The 24,409-nt window shown below is 37.6% G+C and overlaps 1 protein-coding gene across 1 annotated transcript in view; it reads left to right on the top strand.

Moving 5' to 3' along the window:
- Positions 1 to 24,409, top strand: part of ATRNL1 (attractin like 1) — a 688,151-nt gene that overhangs the window by 571,648 nt on the left and 92,094 nt on the right. The window contains exon 28 of the mRNA XM_036829651.1: positions 7,740 to 7,854. Coding sequence (XP_036685546.1) covers positions 7,740 to 7,854 — 115 coding nt within the window. The remainder of the gene's footprint in view (positions 1 to 7,739; positions 7,855 to 24,409) is intronic.

The raw sequence follows: 24,409 nt of genomic DNA, 5'->3' as shown, positions 1-24,409 counted from the left end.
ATCATTTGTTCTAATAATTAAAGTAGTGGTATTTTTTTTTTTTAGTTGTTTTGTTTGTTTTTTTATATTGCAGGTTCTTATTAGGCATCAGTTTTATACACACCAGTGTATACATGTCAATCCCAATCGCCCAATTCAGCACACCACCATCCCCACCTCACCGCAGTTTTCCCCCCTTGGTGTCCATATGTCCATTCTCTACATCTGTGTCTCAACTTCTGCCCTGAAAACTGGCTCATCTGTACCATTTTTCTAGGTTCCGCATACATGCATTAATATACGATATTTGTTTTTCTCTTTCTGACTTACTTCACTCTGTATGACAGTCTCTAGATCCATCCACGTCTCAACAAATGACTCAATTTCGTTCCTTTTTATGGCTGAGTAATATTCCATTGTATATATGTACCACAACTTCTTTATCCATTCGTCTGTTGATGGGCATTTAGGTTGCTTCCATGACCTGGCTATTGTAAATAGTGCTGCAATGAACATTCGGGTGCATGTGTCTTTTTGAATTACGGTTTTCTCTGGGTATATGCCCAGTAGTGGGATTGCTGGGTCATATGGTAATTCTATTTTTAGTTTTTTAAGGAACCTCCATATTGTTCTCCATAGTGGCTGTATCAATTTACATTCCCACCAACAGTGCAAGAGGGTTCCCTTTTCTCCACACCCTCTCCAGCATTTGTTGTTTGTAGATTTTCTGATGATGCCCATTCTAACAGGAGTGAGGTGATACCTCATTGTAGTTTTGATTTGCATTTCTCTAATAATTAGTGATGTTGAGCATCTTTTCATGTGCTTCGTGGCCGTCTGTATGTCTTCTTTGGAGAAATGTCTATTTAGGTCTTCTGCCCATTTTTGGATTGGGGTGTTTGTTTCTTTGATATTGAGCTGAATGAGCTGTTTATATATTTTGGAGATTAATCCTTTGTCCGTTGATTCATTTGCAAATATTTTCTCCCATTCTGAGGGTTGTCTTTTCGTCTTGTTTATGGTTTCCTTTGCTGTGCAAAAGCTTTGAAGTTTCATTAGGTCCCACTTGTTTATTTTTGTTTTATTTCCATTACTCTAGGAGGTGGATCAAAAAAGATCTTGCTGTGATTTATGTCAAAGAGTGTTCTTCCTATGTTTTCCTCTAAGAGTTTTATAGTGTCCAGTCTTATATTTAGGTCTCTAATCCATTTTGAGTTTATTTTTGTGTATGGTGTTAGGGAGTATTCTAATTTCATTCTTTTACATGTAGCTGTCCAGTTTTCCCAGCACCACTTATTGAAGAGACTGTCTTTTCTCCATTGTATATCTTTGCCTCCTTTGTCGTAGATTAGTTGACCATAGGTGCGTGGGTTAATCTCTGGGCTTTCTATCTTGTTCCATTGATCTATGTTTCTGTTTTTGTGCCAGTACCATATTGTCTTGATTACTGTAGCTTTGTAGTATAGTCTGAAGTCAGGGAGTCTGATTCCTCCAGCTCCATTTTTTTGCATCAAGACTGCTTTGGCTATTCGGGGTCTTTTGTGTCTCCATACAAATTTTAAGATGATTTGTTCTAGCTCCGTAAAAAATGTCATTGGTAATTTGATAGGGATTGCATTGAATCTGTAGATTGCTTTGGGTAGTATACTCATTTTCACAATGTTGATTCTTCCAATCCAAGAACATGGTATATCTCTCCATCTGTTGGTATCATCTTTAATTTCTTTCATCAGTGTCTTATAGTTTTCTGCATACAGGTCTTTCGTCTCCCTAGGTAGGTTTATTCCTAGGTATTTTATTCTTTTTGTTGCAATGGTAAATGGGAGTGTTTCCATAATTTCTCTTTCAGATTTTTCATCATTAGTGTATAGGAATGCAAGAGATTTCTGTGCATTAATTTTGTATCCTGCAACTTTACCATATTCATTAATTAGCTCTAGCAGTTTTCTGGTGGCAGTTTTAGGATTCTCTATGTATAGTATCATGTCATCCGCAAACAGTGACAGTTTTACTTCTTCTTTTCCAATTTGTATTCCTTTTATTTCTTTTTCTTCTCTGATTGCCGTGGCTAGGACTTCCAGAACTATGTTGAATAATAGTGGTGAGAGTGGACATCCTTGTCTCGTTCCTGATCTTAGAGGAAATGCTTTCAGTTTTTCACCATTGAGAATGATGTTTGCTGTGGGTTTGTCATATATGGCCTTTATTATGTTGAGGTAGGTTCCCTCTATGCCCACTTTCTGGAGAGTTTTTATCAGAAATGGGTGTTGAATTTTGTCAAAAGCTTTTTCTGCATCTATTGAGATGATCATATGGCTTTTATTCTTCAATTTGTTAATATGGTGTATCACATTGATTGATTTGCGTATATTGAAGAATCCTTGCATCCCTGGGATAAATCCCACTTGATCGTGGTGTATGATCCTTTTAATGTGTTGCTGGATTCTGTTTGCTAGTATTTTGTTGAGGATTTTTGCATCCATATTCATCAGTGATATTGGTCTGTAATTTTCTTTTTTTGTAATGTCTTTGTCTGGTTTTGGTATCAGGGTGATGGTGGCCTCATAGAATGAGTTTGGGAGTGTTCCTTCCTCTGCAATTTTTTGGAAGAGTTTGAGAAGGATGGGTGTTAGCTCTTCTCTAAATGTTTGATAGAATTCACCTGTGAAGCCATCTGGTCCTGGACTTTTGTTTGTTGGAAGATTTTTAATCACAGTTTCAATTTCATTACTTGTGATTGGTCTGTTCATATTTTCTGTTTCTTCCTGATTCAGTCTGGGAAGGTTATACCTTTCTAAGAATTTGTCCATTTCTTCCAGGTTGTCCATTTTATTGGCATAAAGTTGCTTGTAGTAGTCTCTTAGGATGCTTTGTATTTCTGCGGTGTCTGTTGTAACTTCTCCTTTTTCATTTCTGATTTTATTGATTTGAGTCCTCTCCCTCTTTTTCTTGATGAGTCTGGCTAATGGCTTATCAATTTTGTTTATCTTCTCAAAGAACCAACTTTTAGTTTTATTGATCTTTGCTATTGTTTTCTTTGTTTCTATTTCATTTATTTCTGCTCTGATCTTTATGATTTCTTTCCTTCTGCTAACTTTGGGTTTTGTTTGTTCTTCTTTCTCTAGTTTCTTTAGGTGTAAGGTTAGATTGTTTACTTGAGATTTTTCTTGTTTCTTTAGGTAGGCTTGTATAGCTATAAACTTCCCTCTTAGAACCGCTTTTGCTGCATCCCATAGGTTTTGGGTCGTCGTGTTTTCATTGTCATTTGTCTCTAGGTATTTTTTGATTTCCTCTTTGATTTCTTCAGTGATCTCTTGGTTATTTAGTAACGTATTGTTTAGCCTCCATGTGTTTGTCCTTTTTACGTTTTTTTCCCTGTAATTCATTTCTAATCTCATAGCGTTGTGGTCAGAAAAGATGCTTGATATGATTTCAATTTTCTTAAATTTACTGAGGCTTGATTTGTGACCCAAGATGTGATCTATCCTGGAGAATGTTCCATGCGCACTTGAGAAGAACGTGTAATCTGCTGTTTTTGGATGGAATGTCCTATATATATCAATTAAATCTAACTGGTCTATTGTGCCATTTAAAGCTTCTGTTTCCTTATTTATTTTCATTTTGGATGATCTGTCCATTGGTGTAAGTGAGGTGTTAAAGTCCCCCACTATTATTGTGTTACTGTTGATTTCCTCTTTTATAGCTGTTAGCAGTTGCCTTATGTATTGAGGTGCTCCTATGTTGGGTGCATATATATTTATAATTGTTATATCTTCTTCTTGGATTGATCCCTTGATCATTATGTAGTGTCCTTCCTTGTCTCTTGTAACATTCTTTATTTTAAAGTCTATTTTATCTGATATGAGTATAGCTACTCCAGCTTTCTTTTGATTTCCATTTGCATGGAATATCTTTTTCCATCCCCTCACTTTCAGTCTGTATGTGTCCCTAGGTCTAAAGTGGGTCTCTTGTAGACAGCATATATATGGGTCTTGTTTTTGTATCCATTCAGCCAGTCTATGTCTTTTGGTTGGGGCATTTAATCCATTCACGTTTAAGGTAATTATCGATATGTATGTTCCTATGACCATTTTCTTAATTGTTTTGGGTTTGTTTTTGTAGGTCCTTTTCTTCTCTTGTGTTTCCCACTTAGAGAAGTTCCTTTAGCATTTGTTGTAGAGCTGGTTTGGTGGTGCTGAATTCTCTTAGCTTTTGCTTGTCTGCAAAGCTTTTGATTTCTCCATCAAATCTAAATGAGATCCTTGCCGGGTAGAGTAATCTTGGTTGTAGGTTCTTCCCTTTCATCACTTTAAGTATATCATGCCACTCCCTTCTGGCTTGCAGAGTTTCTGCTGAGAAATCAGCTGTTAACCTTATGGGAGTTCCCTTGTATGTTATTTGTTGTTTTTCCCTTGCTGCTTTCAATAATTTTTCTTTGTCTTTAATTTTTGCCACTTTGATTACTATGTGTCTCGGCGTGTTTCTCCTTGGGTTTATCCTGTATGGGACTCTCTGCGCTTCCTGGACTTGGGTGGCTATTTCCTTTCCCATGTTAGGGAAGTTTTCAACTATAATCTCTTCAAATATTTTCTGTGGTCCTTTCTCTCTCTCTTCTCCTTCTGGGACCCCTATAATGCGAATGTTGTTGCATTTAATGTTGTCCCAGAGGTCTCTTAGGCTGTCTTCATTTCTTTTCATTCTTTTTTCTTTAGTCTGTTCTGCAGCAGTGAATTCCACCATTCTGTCTTCCAGGTCACTTATCCGTTCTTCTGCCTCAGTTATTCTGCTATTGATTCCTTCTAGTGTAGTTTTCATTTCAGTTATTGTATTGGTCATCTCTGTTTGTTTGTTCTTTAATTCTTCTAGGTCTTTGTTAATCATTTCTTGCATCTTCTCAATCTTTGCCTCCATTCTTATTCCGAGGTCCTGGATCATCTTCACTATCATTATTCTGAATTCTTTTTCTGGAAGGTTGCCTATCTCCACTTCATTTAGTTGTTTTTCTGGGGTTTTTTCTTGTTCCTTCATCTGGTACATAGCCCTCTGCCTTTTCATCTTCTCTATCTTTCTGTAACTGTGGTTTTTGTTCCACAGGCTGCAGGATTATAGTTTTTCTTGCTTCTGTTGTCTGCCCTCTGGTGGTTGAGGCTATCTAAGAAGCTTGATGGGAGGCTCTCAGTAGTGGTATTTTTTCTTCCATTTAATTTTGCCTTTATGTATAGAAGTTACTTTGATTAAGTCAACCGTGTCTCACCTGTACTTTTTGAGTGAAATAGCCAAAACCACCATTCCTCAGCCAAATGATGTTCCTATTGTTTCAAAGGTGATGTTGTATTTAAACCTAAATTCTCTGTGTGTTTTTGTTCACATGTGTATGCCTGGATTGTGTATGTTCACACACATGTGCTTGCACATGTGTTTATGTTTGTGTGTGGGGGTGCATGATTTTTTTGTACATTCACAATATGATAAACTGCATTGTGTTGCTAAGAACATGGACTCAGGAAGCAGCCTACCTGAGTATAAATCCCAGCCCTGCTACTTCCTAGTTGTGTGAATTTGAGCAAGTTTTTTTAACTTCTTGCTTTCATGTTCTCATCTTACAGGGTTGTTGTAAGATTTAAATAAGTTAATATATGTAAAGCATTTTGAACACCTAATCCATAGTAAGTATTTAATAACATACTAGCATTACCGTTACAATCATTATCATATATTCATTTACTCTATTTTATTTCTAAAGTCATATTATTTATACAAATGCATTGGTGGGTGATTATTACATATGTATTTCACTGAAATGATATTAAAGATATGCCTTGCTGTATGTCAATTATAGCTCAATAAAACTGGAAAAAAATTTTTAAAAGATACGTCAACAGATTATTTTGGATTGTGATAATTTGAGGAGATAAACTGTTATCATTGGTGAGAGGAAACAGTTGCGAAAAAGCAACAGAAATTTCATAACTTTGTGGCTCACAGACGACATATCAAATATCAAATATACTAAAATGCATTCAGGGACTTCCCCTGGCGGTCCAGTGGTTAAGACTTTGCCTTCCAATGCAGGGTGTGTGGGTTCCATCCCTGGTCAAGGAGCTAAGATCCCACATGCCTCGTGGCCAAAAAACCAAAACAGTTTCATTGTAACAAATTCAATAAAGACTTTAAAAATGGTCCATATCTAAAAAAATCCTTAAAAAATTGCATTCATTTATTCAAATGTAGGCCTGTTGCACATCTACAATGTGCCAGGATTTAGTGTTAAAATGACACATGGTACCATATGATCCAGCAGCAATCATTCTCCTTAATATTTACCCAAAGGAGTTGAGAATTCATGTCCACACAAAAACTTGTACATGGATGTCTATAGCAGCTTTATTCATCATTGCCAAAATTTGGAAGCAATCAAGATGTCCTTCAGTAGCTGAATGGATAAATAAACTATGGTACATCCAGATAATGGAATATTATGGAGCACTAAAAATAAATGAGCTATCAAACAATGAAAAGACACGGAGGAACATTAAATGCATATTTTTAAGTGAAATAAGTCAACCTGAAAAAGCTGAGTACAATGTGATTTCAACTATATGACGTTCTGGAAAAGGCAAAACTACAGGGACAGTAAAAAGACAGTACAGATGAACCTATTTGCAGGGCAGGAATAGAAACGCAGACGTAGAGAACGGACTTGGGGACATGGGAGGAAGGGGAGGGTGGGATGAATTGGGAGATTAGGTTTGACATAAACACATTACCATGTGTAAAATAGATGGCTAGTAGGAACATGCTGTATAGCACAGGGAGCTCAGCTCGGTGCTCTGTGATGACCAAGATGGGTGGGACGGGGGTAGGGGGAGGGAGGTCCGAGGGAGGGAAGGGATATATGTATGCATAGAGCTGATTCACTTCATTGTGCAGCAGAAACTAACACAACATCGTAAAGCAATTATACTCCAATAAAAAAAGACATGGAGGAACATTAAATGCATATTTAAGTGAAATAAGTCAATCTGAAAAAGCTAAATACTATATGATTTCAACTATATGACATTCTGGAAAAAGCAAAGCTATGGGGACAGTAAAAAGATCAGTGGTTTCCAGGGGTTGGGGGTGGGGTGAGGGATGAATAGGCAGAACAGAAAGGATTTTTAGGGCAAGAAAGCTGCTCTGTGTATGATACCATGATGAAAAATACATGTCATTGTACATTTGACAAGCCCATAGAATGTACAACACCAGGAGTGAACTCCAATGTAAACTATGTATTCCGGGTGGTGGAGATGTGTCAGTGTTGGTTCCTCAGCTTGTACACATGTGCTACTCTGGGGGGGGATGTTAATGATAGGGGAGGCTGTGCATGCATGGGGGCAGTGGGTTTATGGAAAATCTCCGTAGCTTCCTCTTAATTTTGCTGTAAACCTAAGACTTCTTTAAAAAATAAAATCTATTAGAGAAAAAAAAACAAGATAAAAATAGAACAAAGCAATGAGTACTTTTCAAAAATAGCAAAAATATGTGCTAATATATAATGCCCCAAGAAAAATGTCTTCTAAATGTAAACGACCACCATTACAAAAAAACTACATATTACTACAATAAAATATTCAATTGAACTATTAAAAAATGAGAAATGGTGTGCCTTCAACCACTAGGAATAAACATTTTAGCTGCCTGAAGCATAGTAGGAAAAAAGTAAAATAGCAGTGTCATGTAAACTATGCAAATTTAGAATGGGTTTTCTTTTTCAGGGAGCACCCAAACCAATAGCCATTGAACCATGTGCTGGGAACAGAGCGGCAGTTCTGACTGTGTTTCTTTGTCTACCACGAGGATCATCAGGTGCCCCTCCCCCAGGGCAGTCAGGTAAGATGAATGAGGCACCATCAGCAGTTAAGCAAAACATATAGACTGAACAGAAGAAATAAACAATACTACCAGATAGCACAATAAAGATATTTACAAGGTTCTAATTTACAGCATGGTAAAATTTTACTAGAATACAAACTTCTACCCAAATATCTAGATATCTGCCTTGCTATAAATTCAGATTTGCAAGTGTTTCTCTTAAAAAATACGTGTTGAATATATGTGTGTATTTGTGTGTAACATAACACATGTATGTACATACGGACACACTTCAATTTGTTGTTGTCATTACAATGAGTAATCTCACTAGCAGGGCAAAGTGACCCTTTTGGGCAGCTTCTTTTCTCCCAGTATGTGTGTCATATGGGATGCCAAATTATAAATATGATTAGAAGCTTGTTTCATAAATATGGAATCTAATTAGGGAACTTACTTACATGTTTGGAATGTTTTACGGCATCGGAGGATAAAAGCTTGATGCAACCATCCTGGAATATTGAAGATAAGTTCTTGCTGTCAGCACAAGACAGGTGGGGTTCATGGACCCAGGGACCCTCTCCTTCACTTGAGCACAGCCAGCCTTTTCCTCTGATTCTCCTTTTCCTGCATAAAAAGTATATTTTGAATTCGAGGTAACTCTATGTATCCTCTTAGAGATCTTCTCATTGCTTCCACATTGTCCACATTGTAAACATGCCCAATGTTGAGTATAACTTGTAACTAAATCACAAACCACGCTTATTTCTCTCTTTGTGCATATCCTTTTCCATCTGCTTACAATTTCTGATTATTCTTTCTCCTGATTGTTTTCTTTAAATGACTCTCAGTGAAATGGATGCTTTTTTAGGGTCAGGGTGATTTCAAATCTTTCTCTTCAGTTCCCCTTAAGGATAAAATAAAGTGCCAGAGATCTGACAGGTTCTCAACAGTAGTTGATGATGAACTCAGCTCCCTGCTTATTTTTCTTTCCTTAGTTCCCTGGTTAGCTTTGACCTTGCTCCTCACTTTCATGATTTGTGTCCAATGAGACACAAAAGTGGAAGCTACACTACTTTATACCTTATAAATTTTAAGATATTTATGTAACGGAATTTTTCCCATACAGGGACAGAGGAATTCCATCGAATTCCATCACCTTTAGACTTGTCATTTATGGTACCTGATGATATCTTGTTGCAGGAGTTTCTACCCAAAGTTCATTTGTAGATGTTTATTCAATGAAACAAACCTTCTCGTATGTTGAGCCAATGCCTCACTTTTCTCCTTTCAGAACAACCAAGGTAAATGGGATGCAGTAAATAGAATAGCTTGGCACTGGGCAGATAAGATGGATAATTGTAGGTACTGTGCCCAGCTAATGGAAGTATTGTTTCAAAGCTGGGATGATTTCCAAAACAAACACTTTACTAATGAAAACAAGTCTATGTGATATACACCAAGGTTCTTCTAGATAGATCCTTGACAAGATGATGTACTGATGGGCAGAGTGAAGGCAACTGCCAATACGCTGTCCCTTTAACCTCTGAAATCTTTTTGACTGATTTGAAAAAGCCAAATAACAGTGTGGACCATTACCTCAGCTGTGTTTTATTACAGATGCATTGCAATTACTAATGGTAATGCTAAATTAGATGTGCATAGTGTTTTACTCTTTACAAAGTATTTTCCTATTTTTCACATTTGATCCTTATGACAAGCCTGTGCCATAGGTGTTATAAAACTCACTTTATAAATGAGAGACTTGGTGTATATAGATCTCTGTATTTCTATACTCAAGGAATAATTAGAAAACTATTAGAGTACAGAGCAAAACAACAACAAAAAATACTTATTACTAACATTCCAGGTAATTTTTCCTGATGATCTATAGCAGAGAGCTTATTTCTCTATAATCTACAGCCCATGTCTTCACAAAGCCAAACATTTGGAGGAGTACTGAAAATGTCCCCAGGGTTAACACAAGTAGACAAAACCTTGAGTTAATTCACAACACTTTTTACAGTGACTGTAGATTGAACTGTGTTGAATATCTGTGTGAATAATTCAGGATGAGTTTGTTCTTTGTTTAAAAAAAACTAATAAAATTTCTCTAGCTAACTTTATAGGAGTAGGAAGAGGAAGAGTCACTGATTCTACTCCTTTAAAATAAAGCATTGTCTTCTGTCTGCAGTCTACTTTGAAATGCATCAAAGACATAATGTTATTGATGGATGGATAGTAGAATGAGTAGATGGACAGATATGTCATAAAGCAAGTAAAGCAAATGTTAATGGTAGAATCTAGGTGATGGGAATACTGGAGTCCATTGTAAAATTCTTTCCACTTTGCTGTATGTTTGAAATTTTTTATGGTAAGATGTGGGAAACAATAAAATTTTTTGAAAACTCTTGACTTTACTGGGGGAAAGTAAAGGCAGTGCCTATAGAGAGAAATTTTCTAATGTTCACATCTATGTTTTCCCTAAACAAGGCAAATGCTGACACCAGTATTCAAATGAAATGACTTATTTTTTCACTTTTCACCAAGATATTTGGTGTGTACCCAGTCAATTAAAACTTAACATAGTCTCATCCAATATTTGAGAGGAAATGCCTTCCAGTGATAGTTTGGGAACCATATTGGCTCTCGGGAGGGAAATATTGACATTGGTTATCTCATTGCTAGAGTTTGGTTTATCTCATATCTTTACAGGAAGTCCATCTGTGTGCCTAGGCTTATCACAGTGCCCTATGTTTAGAAAGCAGTTCATAAATGTTCTTGATGATTATGATAATGATAGGAGACCTGGGAAACATGACCTTGAGCAACCACTTCTGTCTGTGAGACTCAGTGAACAACAATAAAATGAGCAATTGAACTAGAATCCATTCATTGATTCTCAAATTGCACAGCTAGGAGCCTTACGTGCTGAAGCGCCTCCTCCAGCATTGGTGCAGGGTTAGAGGTTAGGGGAGTTAAGAAGGAGGTAGAGGAGTAGCTTCATGGACAGACTCCTGACCCCATCCCCACTGTGTGAAGGACAGGGTGCCCAGAGTCTTCTCTTGGCTCTTGGGCCATTTATGTCTCCTAATGTGAGTGTATCTATTCAATGAGGAATAAGCATTAATTATTAGATTAAAAGTCCTCTTGCAGTACTTTGCACAATTTCTAATTTTTTTTTATCAGGCCCTTTTTTGAAATGTAGCTTCCTGAATGTCGAGTGATGCTTTTCATAATGCACTCTTCATTACTATGAATAAAAGCATTTAAGAGAAGGACGAGTTTGGGGGTATGGAGAAGGTGGAAGCATCCTATGGGCATGGTGGTTTTCTCTCAGAACCTGAATGTCAGCACTAACAAATAAGTGATTCGGAAAGAAGCAGGGGCTAGTTCTGGCCATCTCTTTTAAGTAGCAAGTAGTGGTGTTTTTTTTTTTAATTCAAAATATGGCATTGTCTTTGGACGTTATTCTCTTTCTACCAGCATATATTTCAGTAATATTTAGCAAGTAATAATTAGACATGGCCCTTTAATGTCTGTCTAAAATGTGTGAAGTCCCTTCCATGGCTCTCATCTTAACAGAGGTCAAAAGAGAAACTGCAGATTCATGCTTTAGATTACCCCACGCAGTAATCTTTTCCTTCTTCTTCTTTTTTTTTTCTTCCATGTAATGAATTTAGACGTTTATGAGCAATTCTCCCTCTAGGTGGCTTAGAAGAGTAAAAGCAAAAAATATTAAATAGGCTTTTTGGCACTCCTGGAGCTGGGCTAATTAGGTTCCCTCTTCCCCAGCCCTGTAAACCTGCTGCTTCATTCCTGTATTTTCTGTGAGCAACCACTGCCAACAATGCCAGACTCTCTTGGGCTAAAGTGGGATTTCTGCTGTTGACATATGTACACAGCCACTTTCTCTTCTGCCTCAAAGTGGTTGGAAGACTGATGTCCCTGTAAAAACAGGGCATATCAAGTAACCCTGATGCATGTCTCCAATCACCTTGGACAGCAAAGTCCCCAAGCATTTTAGAGTCACATTAAGATGAAATGTGGACAAAGTAAATAGAGCTCTTCAAAAGCATAAATTGAAAATGATCATGATTGTGTCACTTTGTGATGAAGGATTATGGATTTCATACTTTATGGACTCTTAGTAATATGAAGCAGATTAACTTTTCTCACTGGATTAAAAATCCGGTGGCCCAAATGTCCACTGCCAAAAGGGAGCTAAGTGCTTCACCTAAATGTAGAATTTTGCCCTAATCTTGCCTTATGTTTGGCAAAAAAACAAAACAAAACAAACAGAAACTGCTGGAAAGTCTAAGGTTTTGAAACTTTTTTCTTTAGGCTTAGAGATTTTGGCAGGATGACCAGATTATTTTGAAAAATCTAGAAATATTGTACGATGTTTAAAAACGATAGTCTACCCACAGTGTCATGGGTAATAATGACAAAAAGAGAACTTTGGTTTAGTCCAATGAAAAGAGGAGAACAAGAACTAGTAATTCTGAGCACTGAAGCAGGTTCTTTACATACACTAATTCTTGTAACCCTCGTAAGGAACCTGAAAAGTAGCTATTATTATCCCACTTTGACAGATTAAAAAAAAAATCTGGAAACTCAAGAGAGATTAAATGACTTGTCCGAGGGCCAATACAGCCAGTGAGTGAGTGAACCAGAATTCAAATTCAGGGCCATCTAGCTCTTCAGGCTGTGAGACTCTCCCTCATCACTGTGCTTCTCTGGATAAAGATACAGGGGTACTCGGGATAGCCCATATTCCAGAAAAAGCTTTATATTCAGATCAAAGAGGAAGGACCTGGAGGGTTCTGCTAAGCATTGGACTTAAGGGGGCAAGAAGGATATATTTACCTTTCCTGGTGATTTAACTCCAGAAATTTGGTAAAATGCAAAGGTGCACGTGCCATGACACATCTGCTAATGAAAGTATGACTCCATTGTGTAATAACAACTTGGGCCATGTAGTTACAGGAAAAGAACTTTGGCTTGTATGTGTGAGTTATGGACTTGGGAGTCTCAAGTCCCAAGATGTAGATCCAGCTCTGCCACCAGCTAACTGTTTGGCCAAGTCTTTTCATCTCTGGGTCGTGGTTTCTCATGTATAAAATGACTGGATTGGGCTAGGAAATCCTAAGATGGATTTCACTCTACTCCTATTGTACAGTTCTACTACAGATTATGCTAAGTCACACCAGTTTGGGGTAGGAAGAGCAAATAACTTGTTTCTAAGTAGTACCTTATCTTTCCAGCTGCTCAGAACCAGTTAAGAAGCTATATTCCTATGTATATTGCTTGTTAGTGAATAAAAATAATTAGCATCAATCCTTAATTTTTTTTAATAATTTTAGTCCATTTCTTTTTTTTTAATTAATTTATTTTATTTACTTATTTTTTGGCTGCTTTGGGTCTTCGTTGCTGCGCACAGGCTTTCTCTAGTTGGGGCGAGTGAGGGCTACTCTTTGTTGCGGTTCAGGGGCTTCTCATTGCGGTGGCTTTTCTTGTTGCAGAGCACGGGCTCTAGGCACGTGGGCTTCAATAGTTGTGGAACGTGGGCTCAGTAGTTGTGGCTTGTGGGCTCTAGAGCGCAGGCTCAGTAGTTGTGGCGCACGGGCTTAGTTGCTCCGCAGCATGTAGGATCTTCCAGGACCAGGGCTCGAACCCGTGTCCCCTGCATTGGCAGGAGGATTCTTAACCACTTCACCACCAGGGAAGTCCCGGATCCTTAAATTAAAAAAAAATTCTTAATAATTTTATTAATAAAGGCTAGTTCTCAATCTTCTCAGCATGTTTAGAAGATGTAGATCGTTCATATTGCCCCACTTTAGAAATAAGTAAGAGAAATCTCATAGCACCAATGAGAGGCAGAGGGTCTCTACAATCTCAGAGATGAATTGGGAGCAGACTCCAGGTCTGCTGGCTCTCAGTGCAGTACTCATGCATCTGAAGCCAGTTTTTTAAAGCTAATTTGCATTTTCCAGAACCTTCTGGAGTTTCCTGTCCTTTAGGACTCTGTTTTCCTTCCATAACTCTGCCACAATATCTTCACACTTGTAGAAACACACCTGTTGATCTAATCTTAGCACTCTCTTTGTTTGAGGTGGCTGGAATAAGAAATAAAACTACTGAATTGTATCAAAACTTCATTCTAAAAATCTGTCATGTTAGTGACCTTTTAAGTGCGAATTCAAATATTGTTTACATCCAACATATGGGTCTTCATAAAAAGAAAGAAAAAGTGGGCACTCATGGCAAAACAAACTACAAAATTAGGAAAGAGAGCCCAGGGAATGACAGAGATAAGAACAAATGTCTGAGATTATTGTTAATAATACGACTTTGTGTCAAATAAAAAAAAACAACCCTGATATTAAAAGTAAACAAAATCAACAGTAGGAACTAATTTTATCTTCTATCCAAAATATAGTTATTATGAATCTTCATTTGTTACCTTTATTCATTCAAGAAATATTTAAAAGTATCTGCTACATGTCAGGCACTGGATATATGGTGGTGAACAAAACAGAATTCCTGCCCCCACAGATTTTAGAGCCTACATGGAGATAAACATGAACAAATAATCATGCAAATAAACCCATAATTATAAAATATGTGGTTTTATGAGTAAAGAGTAGACAGTGTTATGAGAAAGAGGTGAAATAAAACTGATGTACAATTGCTAAGCTTTAAGATCTTTCCATAGTAGTAACAAAACGTAGTCATTAAAATGCCCTTTCCTCAGTTCTCACTTGTCATCACGTCTCTGTAGTGTTTGTTGAATATTCCCCATCATGCCTCTCCAACTTCTGGAAACTCCCTCTGGTGTTCTTTACCTCAGTCTATCACAAGTGCCTACTTAGAATTTACTTAGAGATAATGGATGTAGAGCACCTCGCCTCTGTTCGTTACCGACTTCTTCTGCCCTCTGAGTACCGATAGGCATTCCCTGAGGATTAGTCCATAGCCCACTTCTCTTCCTTTTCCACTCTCTCCCTTTAGGGTGATGCTCTCTTTGCTCATTTAGGGGGCTTTTCAGATGATAACTCCCAACTGCATGGGTCTCCAGCCAACACTGGATTTGATAGAGTGTTTCAGTATAAAGTCACTCTTCCTTCCCCCTCTCTCCTGTTACCGTCCCTGCTCCCCAGACTAGCTCTTCTACCCCGACTTTACTGCTTTTGTAAAGTCCAGTTCAGAGTGACTCAAGTTTGACACTTTGGAGTTAGCTTTTTTTCTTCTCTCTTTCTCCACTTTGACCTCCAAGTAACCACGAAGCTCTTTAGATTTTACCCCTGAGGCAGATAGAACAGACTTCCTTCTGCCATTCTTACTCCCTCCATTTTTTGCTCAGACCCTGGTTGCCTCTCACCTGGACTTCTGCCAAAGGAAAGCACAGTTCGAATTATACCGCTCCTTTCCTCATAGACTTTTGCTGACTTTTCATTGCCTGATGAAATAAGTCCAGACATTTACTCTGGGCTGTAAGGTCCTCCTTGACCTCTCTCCAACCTTCTTTCAGGTTTAGCAGGCACAGAGTCCTTGCCAGTGCCCACCTGCACAGCTAGTTTGGGGCCACCTCTGGCTAGTTTGGGGCCCTTGTGCAATTATTTTAACCTCTTGAACCCTCAGTTTCCTCATCTGTAAGGTAAGGAAGATGACTGGGTAGAATGTCTTTATGATTGCTGTTAGGCCTGTAACTCCGCATGTGTATCTCTCCCTGCGATTCCATGAGTGTGTATGTGTTCTTGTCACGTTCACTATTGTTCCCTGTTCCTGAAATGCCCTCTCCCTCTCAGCTGCCTGTGCTCAAAGCCCAGTTCAAATGCCACTTCTTCTTCCATGAAGCCTTTTCAGTTTCCTCCATACAAATGTGACCTCATTCTCCTTGAAATCCTATAGAATTTGCTGGCTCACTTCTTTACTGCTTTCTAACATATATCAAAGTCACTGTGTACTTTTCTTAACTTTCTTCCCAGGTAGGAAGCTCTCTGAGGGCAGTGGTTATATCTTAGTTTATCTCTGAATCCCTAGTAGCTAACAAGTTCTTGGTACTTAGTAGTTGCTTGATAAGTATTTAATTAATGAAAAAATTAATTATCCTTAAATGGTAGAACTTCTTCACCAAAAAAATATGTAGGAAATATGTAGATATATACTACACAAATGTAAACTTTACTAGGTAAAATTTCACTTCAGGCCCATACTCTTTGATAGAATGGATTTTATGTTTTCATGATTCATGTAGGAGTCAAGCTACATTTCTTAGGGACTAAAATCAAGCCCAACACTGAACCTTTGATAAAAAATATCTATAAAACTTACTTGCTCAGATTTAAGGTTCAGTGAAAATCAGAATATTAGTGAAAGATGACACAAAATAATAAAGCAAATTATATTTCCAATGTAATGTATACTAAACCTATCATAAAGTTATTCTGTTTTTATAATTTGGACTTTGTTTTCTTGGATAGTAATTTTTACAAAATCATTTAATTTAAATTTGAAAAAGCACAACTCAGTTCCACCCTTTATGATCAGAAAAATAATATTGAACCTTGTGGAATAAATGTCCACATATTACTTATACACAGGACAAATAATGTCACAAGATACACCTGGCAAATAAAAAGTATCAATTGCTCTTGTAGCTGTTACCATTAACATACACCATTAACACAATCTATTCTATGCTCATTACTATTCTTTGAATTATCACTGCCCTATGAGGTATATATTATCACTTTTATTTCACAGATGAGGAAAATTAATTCATGGAGCTTACTTGCCTACATAGTAAATAAGTGATGGAGCCAAAATTTAAAACCAGAAAATTTCACACCATGGTGCTCTTTCCATATCTTTTTTTGGGGATGCGGGGGGTGGATTTTTGGGGATAGCACAGGCTCACGAGCTTTTTCTTTTACTGACAGTGTCAATGTGAAGTAGCATGGCCATCGTTCTCTCATTTGAGATGTTAAAGTTTATCTCTGTGCTATTGTCAATTGAGAGAAATTGATGAATGTGTAAATGAAACAAAGAAGAAAATAAAGACAACAAACTTGAAGAATAGTGAACATGGCTAATTGAACATGCTGCAGAAGTGAGTGAAATACCCTAAAAGTTAACCCACTCAAATACTTTCAAGATAGAACAATTAGAAACAAACTCACATAAAAAGTCAGAATTTATGGACATGAAAAATGAGACCACCAGCACTGAAGGCATGGCCAACACATTTTTCTTTTCTTTTTCTTCTCCCCACGTGCCACCCCTTTCAGGTATTTCTAGAATTGACTGGTAAATAATTACTGTGGTCAAAGAGAAAAATAGGAAAAAGTAAGCAACTCAACAAATCAACTTACAAAGCCAAAGGGGAAAAATCAAGATTTGTTTGGAATAAGCAAGCTGCCCTTGAAGCCACAAAACAACAAAATAAGAATTTTGTGGGTATGAATAAAATTTAAAGGCTAAATCACCCCCTGCCCCTGTATTTCTTTTGATAGGTAACACCATGGTCTATATATAAAACTGCCAATTAGTAAAACATTTTACTTTTAATTGGTCATGAATTAAGTAGTCCTGCATTACATAGGTTTAGGGGAATTTAGCAGAAGGCTACCACCTGCATTTAACAAGGATAGACGGGTCATCCTGAGTGTCAGAGAATTTTAGAATTTTTGGAGCTTTAGAAATGGCCTTAGAGATCACTTAGTTCTATCCCACATTTTGCAGAGGAAACCTGAAGAGCCAGAGGTTGGGAGAGACTTGTCTCAGGTCAACGCTGAGCAGGGCCTACAGCCAGGGTCTCTGGATCCCTCATGCAGGAATGGACTTTACCCCTCCCTCATGTTTATTATGCCAGGTTGCAAAATATAACCAGAAAAAATTAATAACAATCCACTTCTTACTAGAAGGCAGTACCGCATATGTTCTGCCACCAGGGCAGAAATGGCAGACAGAAAGGAACTCCCTAGATCCAAAAAGGGAAATTAAGTAACTTGAGAAAATGTGTCTCCTTATCAGCAAACTGACAAAATGCTAAGAAAATGTGGGTCAAGGGCCCTGGGAGTTCCTTCTTCTCACATAAACATTTTTCTGGGGACCACTTCAAAGGGCCGGTGGTCCCTTAGCAAATCCGGTGGGAGTACACTCAAGTTTTCATAAAAATTCTATGTTACACTGTTAGCTGATTTAGTCTCAGATCCTACTTTTCCTGTAAAATGGTGCCATATCTACCAAAGGCATTTTCGAGTTTTGATATGTCTTTATTCTTAATGAAAGGTCCAGTGGAGGAACAAGCACCAGTAGTAGTAATGTTGAATTCTAAAAAAAGGTAAATGTTGATTATAATTACATTAACTCCTTAAGACCAGAAGGCTTAAGGGCTTTCAGGGAAAGAGTTAACGGCCTTCTGAAAAGTGAGTGACTTACCTCCTTAAATTCACCTAATTATTTGCAAATTAGCATAACCCATCTAAGTTGGGCCAACCTCCCTAACTGATGGGCAGCAAGTTCAGGTAAAACACTGGCAGAACTTAAGAGAGAGCTTATCCTCTTCCTTAAGAGCTGGGAGGCTAAATGGGTCCACAGGACTCCCAGGAGGTGGTTTGAAGAGTCTGCATGGTCCCTGGGATCGTCATTTAGAAGGCTTAGAGGAATAAATGGATTTCTGCCCCGTGAACCTGCTGTCTGACATAATTTGAACTGAACCTTGAAGGCCCTAGAAGTCTGGATGCAGTGACCATACACTGAGTTCCATTTATTCAGCGAGCCAGGCAAGGATCATCAAATCAATAACGTGACTATGCCATCTGCTTCCATCATAATGAAAAATGACTCCTTAAGTTTTCTGTGAGGCAATTAGCTCTGACGGTAGAGCTGCAATGGCGAGGGGCCAAGTCACATTTGTATTCAAAACTCCACCAGTAAAATAGAAAGGAACTGTTGTCCATATTAATAGATACACAAAATGTATAAATAGAGTACTTTGGTATTACTGTATTGATGGATATTATTATACCACTGCAGAAACACAGAGATAGGAAGGGCACTGAAATGACATCTGGCTCATCCAACTGCTTGCAGCCACAGCTGGTGACCCTGTCCAGAATCATCTCGGACAGACAGACTGTTTCTGAAGACTTTCCCAAAAGACATACCCATAACTTCCGGGACTAATTCATTCTGTTATTTAACAGTCTTCACTGCAATTTGTTTCCATTTTCTTTTGTTCTCTTTCTTCTTGTTCTCCTCTTTCCAGAAATAGAGAACAGCTGAGTTTGTTCCTTATAATTATCTGTCACTTGGGTGCTGGAAGGCAGTTTTGAAATCACCTCCCAGCCTTCAGTTCAGGTTCAGTACAGGACTCCAGGTCCTTCCATCCCTGCCTTAGGACTTCCAGCTTAGGTCACCTCGTGACACTCAGAATGCTCTTTGACCTTCCCAGATATCTCTGGCTTAAGAACCATGAAACAGAAAGGGATTCTAGAGGTAGTTCTGTCCCTTTGTTTGACAGATGAGGATACCGAGGTTCACCTGAACAGACTTCCTTAGAGTCCGATATTTATTACATGGCAGGACCAATGCTAGAACCCAAGGGGCTCTCTCTGGCTTTATTCTCACTGTTTGTTTTTCAGTGCCTAACCTCTCTTGTAAAATGAACTGCCCTGCCTCACTGGTTACTTTCCCACTTACAGTTCAGTGGGACTCCTCTGTAGGAGGATTCCTAACCTTTTCTGCCATTCCGCATTTTGTATTTATGCTTACTACTTTTCTTGCACAAGAAAAGGGAGCAGTGAGTTTCAGTTCATTTCTCTGATGTTTCAAGGTCATTTTTGAAGTCTAATCCTATCATTCCAAATGCCAGTCTCGTGCCCTGTCCCTATTTGTGTTATTTGCAAATACGATGATTTCAGGGAGATATTAAATGCCTCACACTGCTGGATTCCAACGTGACTTTTAAAATACCACTTGTTATGAATACACCATACCTCTGTCCCTTTGCAAGTATTAGTCCTTCTGCCTGGACTGTCTTCCAATACACACACCTACCCTTTCCCCCAAGAGGCTTTCTAATTCAAGGGTCACCTCCTCTGTGGGGCTTGTCCCCATCTCTGCCCAACCATACTTTTTTTTTTAAATTTATTACTATAAAAATTTTATTACACTATGACTACTCTACCCAGACAAGCTAAGGGCAGGGATTTCCCCATTGCTTACCATTATATCTCCAGGGGCTAAGTGGTGCCTAGAGCATAATAGAAACGCAATATATTTGCCTAATTATTTTCCTTCTTTCTCCTACTCACCTGTCTTTATCGGTGATAACTTCCCAGAGTCCAACTCTTAAGCTTCCTGTGAATTCATACTTTTGACTGCATTTTATGCATGTACTTATTATTTGTACCTTAATGTAAATTAATTCTAAATACTTCTTAGGTTAAAAAAAAAACCCTCCTTAATCTCTGGTCTAAATTTTGGCTTATGAAGTAGAATTGAAAACTTTACTGAAGTTAAAATGACTGATTCCTCACTACTGACCAGGGCTGTTATTCAGCCTCATTCTGGAGACCTATTTGTCATGGGTCATGTTATTCATTTTGCAATATGATTTTTTTCTATACTTATTAACAGATTTCTTTGGGTGTTTTGTTATTTTTTCCACATATAAAAATTTCACTTTGATGGTTTGGTCATTCTTAAGATCATTGTTTGATCATTTCTAAGACCATTCTTTTTTCCTATTCTTAAAAATGAATGTTTCATAGGCTCTTCTTCATTCTTGGTGCTTTAAGCGGTATCAGAGTCCCTACCAGGGACTTGGTGGCCTAGATGGGTCACCAGACCCTGCTTCTGCTACTTGGACCATGGATATTCAGCATCTTCTAATTCTTGCTGGGCTATGTGGCTTTTACATCTCTTGTTGCTGGTATTCAGATCACAGTTGTTCTTAAGACTGAGATTTTTCTAGCACTTTGAGTCTGTTTTAAGCATAATTTTTATTAACCTTTTCTCTTGCATGTAAAAACAAGTCTGTCTCTTTAAACCTAGCTTATGCTTGGTGTACAACAGATAATGTTCTATTTCCCTTTATATCTCCAGTGGGTCACTTCAGTCTTTACATTAATGCTTTTCACTTTCTTCAGTGCTTCAGAAACATCATCTTTTCCTAGGCTCTTTAGGTGACTTTTAGTCTTGTTAGGACACTCCTAAGTTCCATTTTATCTCTTTGTGAAGGTCTTGCCTGTTCATCTGAGCTTCCCCTCAACTTCCTTTGTCCATCTGCATTAAAAGTATTTCTAAGAAATTCAAATTAAAACAATACTGAGATACCATTTCTCACCTATCATGTTGGTGAAAATTTTAAAGTATGACAACACATTGCTGGTTCGAATGCAAACTAGTATAGCCCTCCTGGAGGACAATTTGGCAATACCTAAAAAAACTACACTTGTAGTCTTTTGACCCAGCAATCCCACTTCTAGGAATGTACCCTAAAATACACCTGCAGCAGTATGAAAATACACAACCATTGGTTATTTATTTCAGCATTGTTTGTAATCACATAATATTGGGAATGAACTAAATGACCATACATAGGAAAGTAGTAAAATAAATTATGATACATTCACAAATGGAGTATAATGCATCAGTAGAAAAGAATTAGGAAGATCTCTATGAACTGATATGAGATTGTTTCCAGGATATATTATTAAGTGAAAAATGTAAAGTGCAAAATAATACCTAGAGCATGCAATCCTTTATGTAAGAAATAAAGAAATTTAAGCAAATATGCAGATAACTACTAAATTTTGCAAAAGATTATAAGAAAGATAAATCAAAAACTAATGATATTGGTTACCTACAGGAAATGAAGTGGGACTGGAGTATAAAATGGGGAAATAAGAGAGGGAGTTTTAGGGATGAGGAGGAAGTGACACTTCTTTGAGTGGACCTTTTTAAAAATCTCTGACTCTTAGAAACACTGGAATGTTTCACATACCTAATAAATAAATAAATAAAATTGGGATGTGAAGAACCCAAAATGGAATACAAACGGTGAAACATGAACTTAAATGCATTACAAATGAATAACATAACTACACTGAGGAGATAGGAAAGAAAAGAGCAACCTAAGTAATTTTGGAAAATAGTATTTTGCCTGTATAGTGTAAGGCTAAAAGCAAAGGGAACCACACACAAACATCGTACTATGGTTAGTACATTTGTTTCTTCTGGAAACAGGGGCATGTGTTAGCAATTCTGACATTACTATGTGCGAGGATACAGGTAGATAAATAGAGAAATATAGAAATACAGATGTGTGTAAGTGCGTTAGTATACATATGCATGTTTCCTAGCTGTGTCCACTGAGAGGGCCTGGAAGCAATGATAACTCAGTAGCAGTGAACACACCTAGCACCCATATCTTGGTTTCTTAACACCATTTTCCAATAAAAGGAACCAGGGCTTTTCGGGGAAATAGTTTACTCCAAGGCTAGGAAGGGAAAATGCAAGTTGAAACGGAACATCTGGTTCCAGAAAGTAAGTGTTCAAAAAATTATGAAGACATGTTGAAAAGATACAGAAGCCCACCTGACGGAGCACCCAATTGCCAAAGCTGGAACAACTTGAACAAAAAATAAATAAGTATACTATTGGATTATAGCTCAAAGAATAAATTAAATACCTATAAGTCTACACTAACATAGATATATAATTGAATAAATAAATAAATGAGAGAGAAGGGGCAGCTCTTCCTTACAGTAGAATTCCAGTTAGTGAATATATAGAAAATAAGGAAAACAGAAAAATCACCATTACGTAAATTCTAGAGTAGTACTTATTGCAGGCAAGAACCATTGATGAAATCTAAAATTAGTGGGAGAAAATATAATATAAATAGTACATTTGCCTAGCCTCCAAGTATCTTCCCACAAGACATTTGTTAATTACAAAGGGGAAAATAATAAGTTTATGGTAGAAAAATGTAGCAGACATAACCGTATCCAAATGATCAAAGTTAATATCACCAGTAATAAGACATAAAAATCGTATACCCCGGATATGTTGCACTGAAAAGAAGCAAAACATCACTTCTGCGGTATTCTTGTTAAATGCATAATGCCAATGTAATCATGAGAAAAGATCAGACAAATCCAAATTGAAGAACCGTCTGTAAAACAAACTGACCAGAACTCTTCAAAAGTGTCAAGATCATGAAAGATAAAGAAAGACTGAGGAATTAACACTGATTAGAGACTAATGACATTACATGCAGTGAGATCTTGAATTAAATCCTGGAACAGAAACCAAACATTAGTGGGAAAACTGGTGAAATTCAAATAAGGTCTACAGATTACTCAACAGTATTATATCAATGTTCATTTTCTGATTCTGACAGTTATACTGTGATTATGTAAAATGTTGTCATTAGGAGAAGCTGGGTGAAGGGCAAATGAAAACTCTAATTCTTTGTACCTTTTCTGTAAGTCTAAAGTTATTTCAAAGTGAAAAGTTAATAAAGAGTATTTCTCAGGCCTCTTCTCCAAGTGGGTCATATTCCAAAACTTAATCTATAGTCCGTGTTGGTGGTATAGTGGTGAGCATAGCTGCCTTCCAAAAGTTAATCTATAGATAACAGGCTATATTTTCTCATAGAAATTATATTTCCCTGGTTATATGGTTCCTGGGCTAGCACTCAAGAGCTCACTTAGCCTAGAATTTTTGTATGTTTGTGTGTCTCTGCTTATTTATTAACTATCCTCACCATATTCTAGAATGTAAACAATTTACTCTGGCCATGTTCCTTAGGGTTTTAAGAGGAACAATAGATTAAGAATAGATAATACATATTGAGGGTCCCTGTGCATGTGAGTTCATACACACACACACACCTTTGAACACTGGGGACACAGATTTCTCTAATTCTAAATTCTGAAAATGGTCCTGCACAGGATCTAGCAAAGTAGGGACTGGTGGCAGAATGAGAAAATAGCATGCCAAGAAGCTCTGGGAGAAGAGAGAGAAGAGACAGTCACAATGATCATTTTCATGATTGCTCCCTGGCCCCTCCTGTGATTCTAGAAAGAATGATTGATCGTCATCAGGAGTATTGCTGCTTCTCACTGTAGAAAATGCTACACAGAGTTGCCCAGATGAGAAGCAGCTTAATCACAAACCTGCCCTTGTTCTTGCAACTCAATTGGGAGTATCTGTCCGTGTGGCTTTCAGTTTGGGGCTCAAATATTGAAAGCTCTGCTGTCTGTGCCCATGACCTCTCGCAGTCAGCAGGAACATGAGCTTTTTGTGCCTCAGTTTCAGCTGTTCAAGCGAATGGGTATCACAGTCTTTGAAGCTCCTCCTCAGAATTTCCAAGGTGAATCTTGTATAAACCACACAGTTTATATTAAGCCAGGCCATCCCAAACATACCTCCAAATTTGGTGAAAGTCTATCTAGCCATTATGTGATGTGTTAAAATATAAATGAAAACTTAATTTACAGTAACTAAATAACAACATTAGATTTACTGAGTACCTGCCATGTACAGTCACTATCCC

Source organism: Balaenoptera musculus, chromosome 16 (assembly GCF_009873245.2).
Source record: "Balaenoptera musculus isolate JJ_BM4_2016_0621 chromosome 16, mBalMus1.pri.v3, whole genome shotgun sequence".
NCBI classification, from domain to species: Eukaryota; Metazoa; Chordata; class Mammalia; order Artiodactyla; family Balaenopteridae; genus Balaenoptera; species Balaenoptera musculus.
This window is presented reverse-complemented; position numbering and strand designations above follow the sequence as displayed.